Raw genomic sequence first — 7,063 nt, forward strand, 5'->3', positions numbered from 1 at the left:
GAATGGGAATGGGAATGGGAATGGGAATGGGAGGGGGGAATATGAACACTTTTTTTTCACTAATTGAATATTTAAAAATGGAACCGGTTTTACATTACCGAATTAATTGTCTTGCCTTTAAGCGAGTATTCCTTGCGTAAATAAAAAAATGAAATGAATAAAAAGGACAAGGCAACAATGACCAACGCTAACAACTAACAACAGGTCAGTCGTCTGTCTCTCCGGCCGCCCATTTGATTATTATTATTAGGGTTTGTGATTTCTGTTTAATAACCCACCGATTCGATCTATATATTATTATTATTACTTATCGTCGTAATATTATTATTATTATTATTCTGTTACAGATCTCACTCAGTCTATATACACACAATGTTCAACAAACTCGCATCCAAATCACTCAACGTTGCCGGAAAATGGCAGCAGCAGCAGCTCCGTCGTCTCAATATTCACGAATATCAGGTCCTGGTTAATAATATTATTATTATGATTATAGTTAGGGTTTGATATTTGTATGAGAAAATTATGAATCGCGAGTTTGACTTTTATGTGGTCAAAGTTATTATTATTATTATTGTTAGTTACAAATTAGATGTGTACATGTGGCAGTCATTAGTCATTACATAAGAATGTAATAACTATAGTTCATTTAGTTAAAATGTTGTGAGTTATGTTGTTATAAAGCATAATTACATCTATGTTTACATTGCATTTGTCTCTTAAGATGCGTTGACCTAGGGTGCGGAATATAGTTTAGTTTGTACGGAATTTGAAATCAGTCGACGTACAGAATTTTGAGTTTATATCACTTTGAAACAAATTACAAGTGATTGAAAGTAAAACAGTTATTTTGTTTAAACGAAAAGATTAACTCAATGAATTCTGCCCAGTTATTTTGTAGAATCGTCGCATGATCTGATGGATGACGTGTGAAATTAATAAAACATGGAGAGTTATGGTTTGATATTGTTTGAGAAAATTAATTCATGGTTTTGACTTTTGTATGTTCAAATCAATTATTGTTTCTAGCTACCAGATGTATACATTTGGCAGTCATTACATAAGAATGCAATAACTGAGGTTTTTTAGTTAAAAGTTTTGTGATAATTTGGACTGTTGTGAGTTATTGAAGGATCATGATACTATCTTATAAACACACCAATGTCTACATTGCATTTATCTCTTAAGATGCATGTTTCATTCACACAGTGACACCTCTTTACAGTTATAATTGTTTACTGATGAAGAGTTTTAATAACAGGGAGCCGAGTTAATGGGCAAGTTTGGTATTAATGTACCGAAAGGTGTTGCTGTTTCTTCTGTTGAAGAAGTACGAAAAGCTATACAATCAACATTCCCAAATGAGAAGGAGGTAATTTATCATGAATAATCTTTCTAATTTTCATTTGTTTTAGCGGGTTCAACTTGTTTCTTGTTCTTTGGTGCTTATTTGTAATAAATATTGAAATTAAGTTGAAGTTTTAAATAAGTGGCGCTGATTTTTTTGGTTCAGTTGGTGGTTAAGAGCCAAATCCTTGCTGGTGGAAGGGGTCTAGGGAAGTTCACAAGTGGTCTTCAAGGTGGTGTTCACATTGTCAAAACCGAACAGGCTGAAGAGATCGCTGGTATGATTTTTTATCGTTTTCACTCATTTTTTGAGTTTGATATATTTAACTAGTTATGCAATCATTAGATTTTAGGTTGTTTGATCTTATTTTTGACGTTTTTGTAGGGAAGATGCTTGGACAGACTCTTGTCACTAAACAAACTGGTCCACAAGGAAAAGTTGTCAGCAAGGTTAGCATTACTTATATTTTTATTCATATCTTGCTAATATGGTATGACCATTGGCTGATTTTGTGTGCTTTAATCAAATGTTATTGAAGAGTTACAATCTAGACATAAAAATGAATGTATATATTCATTTATGCAGGTTTACTTGTGTGAAAAGGTGTCACTAGTGAATGAAATGTACTTTGCAATCACTCTTGACCGTACAACTGCTGGTCCTGTAAGCCTCATATTATTATTATTAGCATTAGTATTGGTATCAATATGTTTGTTTTACTTATTGAATCTTTTGTTTTTCAGCTTATAATCGCATGCCGAGAGGGAGGAACCAGCATTGAAGACCTTGCAGAGAAATTTCCGGACATGATTATAAAAGTATTTCTTGATTCCATATCTTTATACTATAGAGGGTTTTATACTTTTTATCATATATTAACCCATTACACTTTATTCTTACAGGTGCCTATTGATGTTTTCAAAGGAATTACAGATGAAGATGCTGCTAAGGTTGTAGAGGGTCTTGCTCCTAAAGTAGCTGACAAGCAAGCTTCTATCGAACAAGTAAAGAAGTTGTATAATCTTTTCCGTGAATCCGATTGCACACAATTGGAGGTCAGCATTAAATCTACTTAAAAAGGTTACTTTTTATAAAGTTCTTTGCAACCCCATTTTTTGTTGTTAATTTCAAGTACCCTCTTCCAGATCAATCCCATCGCAGAGACTTCTGATAACAAATTGATTGCTGCTGATGCTAAGTTAAATTTTGATGATAATGCTGCTTACCGCCAGAAAGAAATATTTGCTCTTCGTGATCCAACACAAGAGGATCCTCGTGAGGTATAAATAAAAGTGGCAGAATGCACGGGTATCAAAATAGGTCGTTTAAAAAATGGGTCTGGGTCAGATCCGATTGAACTAGTCTTTTCGCTTCTTTTCGAGTTTCGTAGGTCATAACAATCAATTCTAAATGTATCAAATGGAACATCAAAAGTTAATAAACTAATTACAATGGTCGGGTAATTGCTCACAACTTGAAAGTATTAAATGCTTTTACAGCATTTTCATTTAAAGTAGATTATTATTATTATTATTATTATTATTATTAGTGTAGTCTCTGTTATTATTACTGCACACAGCTTGATCCTACCGGAATTGACACTTTATATTTCTAAATGATGACACGTAAATCTGTAAACGAAACGAACGTTCAGGGAACCGCTTGGCGGGAAGTTTGCTTATTTGATAAACGAACGAACATGAATGTATTTTTTTGTTCATTTAGTAAAACGCATGAACATGTCTTGTTCGCTCATTTACACTTGTTTATGTCTGTTAGTTTACGTTTGTATAAGTTCGTTCGTTTATATAGACACCTTAAATTTTTGAGACACACTTCTATTTTAGTCCAAGAAAACTTTTTTTGTTTTCTTAACGAACGAACATGGACAAGACAAGAAAACTTCTTTTGTTTAACTGTTCGTGCTCGATTGTTTGTTCAGTTAAAGTTAAACGAATGAACACAGACATGTCCTCTTTGTGTTTGTTCAGTTCATTTGCAACATGTTAATCTGAAATGAATTACACACAATTGTTTTTGACAGGTGGCAGCTGCAAAAGCAGATTTAAATTACATTGGTTTGGATGGTGAAATCGGGTGCATGGTGAATGGTGCAGGGTTGGCAATGGCCACCATGGATATTATAAAACTACACGGTGGAACTCCCGCCAATTTTCTGGATGTTGGTGGGAATGCTTCTGAAGGACAGGTAAGTAATTTTAATTTCAAAGTTATTTATTTTTGTTGATTGATGGATTCTGAACAGATTGTAAATACTAAAAGGAAATAAATGAAACAGGTTGTGGAAGCTTTCAAGATCTTGACTTCAGATGATAAAGTCAAAGCAATTTTGGTCAATATTTTTGGTGGGATTATGAAATGTGATATCATTGCTAGCGGGATTGTTAATGCTGCTAAACATGTAAGTCAATAGCAAGCTCTTTCATTTTGATAGTATTTCCCTTGAATAGTTCGTAGTTCAATAATTAGGGGTGTAAACGAGCTCGGCTCTTTTCGAGCTCTACATTCATAGCTCAAGATTAGCTCATGATCGGCATGTTTATATTGATTATTTAGTTATAGTTTCCGTTCTTTAGAATTAGCTAATTACACAAATAGTCATTTAAAGGATGAAAGTAAGAAAATGCCCTCATGTGCAAAACACATGACTAGATATAACCGAAATAATGGACTTCGGCAGATTTTTGTAATTATGTTAGTTTTAAGGATGAAAAGCAGAATTGGCTATATTTGTAAAGGACTAAAGTTGTAATTTACTCTTTCATTTTCATTTGGACACACATAAATATAGCTGTTATGTGTTTATTTTATTAAATTAAATTAAATTATAATATTAATATGAATAATATGCTCGTTTTGACTTTCGAGCTTAACGGAGTAAGCTCAGGCTTAAGCTTGTTTTCTGAAGAAACTTATTTTTACGCTCGAGCTAGTTTAAGCATAGGTCAGTTCGAGCTTTTAACAAGCTGATCTCGAGTACACCCCTAGTTCTATTAAAACTTTTAACAGAACAATTTTCACTCAGATTTGATGAGTTCAATTTTAGTAGCATATATATTATTTCTAACACCTGAATAAACTTTGTTCCAGGTTTCATTGAAAGTACCTGTGGTCGTTCGTCTTGAAGGTACAAATGTTGACCAAGGAAAGAGAATTCTCAAGGTAATGTTGATCACTCGATCATTGTAATCCTTAACGGGTCAGACGGTTTGGGTCAAGAAAGAATCTTTTAAGGGCTATGGAACGGGTCGGGCCTCTCATTTTTTTAAATAATAATCAACGTGTTGTGATTCGATGACGCAGGAGAGTGGAATGACATTGATTACAGCAGAAGATCTTGATGATGCAGCCGAGAAAGCAGTTAAAGCACTCAAGTCAACATAAACCACTATTCCTCAAGTTTCAATTTTCTTTTAATCATTTTTGGGAATAAATATTAAAGGAATAGCAGTCAGAAACTGCTAGATTTAGACATCTGTATTTAATGGTTTCGTACTTAATTGAACTTGTCATGTATTCGCAATCAAAATCAATGTTTGCCATGAGTTCTTTGGGGATGTTTGAACGTTTAAACCTGTTAGAAAACAGGTTGGTTTTGTTGATAAAAATATTAAAGTATGTTGATCATAATATTGCTATGTTGTTTAAAAAGTAACGAGAATATGTTATATCGTATTATTATGTTTAACTAGTGAGGTTCCCTTGTGAGATGTGGCGGAAATTTGGTTGGTATTGATCTGGTCGATTACAGGGTGTCTATCGTAGCACTTCATCAAAGATCAAATGGAAAAAAGTAATATATACATGCATTTCGTTTCCATTGATGACCAGCTTGTTGCCAAAGCTTTGGACGAAAAGAGATTTAATTATTTGGTCAGCAAGCTAGGTTTGATAAATTGTATTTCATCATCAATAAAAACCTTTATCAAAATTTTCGTCGTCCTCCTCCTCCTCATCATCGTCGTCGTACTCGGTAAGTCGCATAAATAGCAAAGCTATGGTAAGGTCTGAGGAGGGTATACACACTCTTACCTCTATCTCGTAGAAATAGATTGACTGCTTCCAGTGAGACCCCTAGCTCGATAGTAGTTTTTATCAAGCTTTGGACATAAGGCACATAACACCCAACCATTGGGACACTCACCGATTAGTGCATGTACCTTTGTCTTTCGGTCATCAACGCCACCACATGATGGTTGATTAACCTTCCGCCATTTTAACGATATTTTCACGAAATTAGTAAAATAACGTCAGAGTTAATACAATTTCACTTTTGCCCACCTGAATACCCACATATATACATTATATGCGCGCACAGCAAACAGGGCGATAAATTTTCAAGATATTCACTAATCAAGGGGAGCTTTATAACCAATAATAAATATAAATTTAACAATAAAAAAGAATTGTAGAAACCAACACTATTAGTAACAACTCATCTTCAAAAGAGACATGTTAAAAGTCACTAAACAAAATTTTGAACACTATGTTCAAACGATCTACACTTATATCTTTTATTTCAATACATGGAAATTTTCCAAGGAAATATCATTTCTAAACCCCTAAGTATCTAGTCAACTATTGAAGAAACAGATGTATTTGAAGACAAGAGTCAGGCTATTCTACAGAGAATATTAAGAAGAAAAGATGTCAAATTATTGAATGGCCAAGTGAACTCTGCCCACATTTTCGCGCATCCTCAATTTGACCAAGATGGTTCGCATATTTAAGTCGAAACCATTTGACTCTAACAATCAAAGTGTGTGGACAAATCATCTAAATACTTCGTGCTTGATTCGTTGAGCACTCTAGATGTATGTTTGAGTTTTATTGATAGCCTTGACCTCTCATTTCACACAAATCACTTATCATTTGTTGAGATCATTAATCGCCAAACCAAAACCCATGAGCATCAAACAACTTTTTTACAATGCATGGAATCCCTAACACTGGTCATAACCATTTGTTGCTACCTCCATCTCTATGGATATAAGTTGTAACATATAACTCAAAATAAGTAAATGGAGTGCTTTAAAAAAAATAAAAACAAAAGGAGTAAACGTGAGTTACAGGCTAACACTAGGCTAAAAAATAAATAAAAATAAAATTACAACATATTTGTCATTAGTCATTTCTAAACTCTCTCAAATCATATTTTTTCTATCATGTATCTTCAATCCCTAAACCTATTGAGGCTATGATATAGATCTTTCTCATCAGTTTTCAATGATTTAAAAAAAGGCCCCTACTAATCTACTATATATATTTTATTCAAAAACTACTAAACACTATTAGACTTTTTTTGAACGGCATTAAACATTATTAGAAAAAAGATTAAATTATATGTTACGGAGAAAACAAAATAAAAATAAAAACCAAGTAATCGTCGTATCTTTTTAAAAAATTGGATTTTAATAATTCCATATTTTTGTAGTTGGCTGATAATAATATCACATTAATGGTGGAGTGGTAAGAAAGAGACGTGGTGTTTCATGTGGCCCATGTTTGATTTATCCCCCATCATTTATTTTCTGCGACACAATGTGATGATGACAGACTAGACGAGTATGTAACGATTAGTAGTTGGATCATTGAACTGAACGAGTTTTATCTCACTGCACCGTTGTGCCTTCGGGCGAGTGTTCACGGGCGTGGAGGTGAGAGTTTTCCACGGATTGAAAGGCGAGTGTATCT

At 33.6% G+C, this 7,063-nt stretch overlaps 1 protein-coding gene across 1 annotated transcript; it reads left to right on the plus strand.

Moving 5' to 3' along the window:
* Positions 1-236: 236 nt before the first annotated feature.
* Positions 237-4,924, plus strand: LOC143584518 (succinate--CoA ligase [ADP-forming] subunit beta, mitochondrial). The gene is made up of 12 exons (XM_077066552.1): positions 237-462; positions 1,262-1,372; positions 1,514-1,625; positions 1,733-1,797; positions 1,934-2,011; positions 2,092-2,166; positions 2,251-2,403; positions 2,494-2,628; positions 3,393-3,557; positions 3,648-3,770; positions 4,460-4,531; positions 4,673-4,924. The coding sequence occupies exons 1-12, from the start codon at positions 373-375 to the stop codon at positions 4,751-4,753; spliced, it is 1,260 nt and encodes a 419-aa protein (XP_076922667.1). The 5' UTR covers positions 237-372; the 3' UTR covers positions 4,754-4,924.
* Positions 4,925-7,063: the final 2,139 nt, after the last annotated feature.

The sequence above is a fragment of the Bidens hawaiensis genome, unplaced genomic scaffold (genome assembly GCF_021521415.1).
Source record: "Bidens hawaiensis isolate Kalapana, Puna unplaced genomic scaffold, B.hawaiensis_p1.1 tig00033153_1, whole genome shotgun sequence".
Taxonomy (NCBI): domain Eukaryota; kingdom Viridiplantae; phylum Streptophyta; class Magnoliopsida; order Asterales; family Asteraceae; genus Bidens; species Bidens hawaiensis.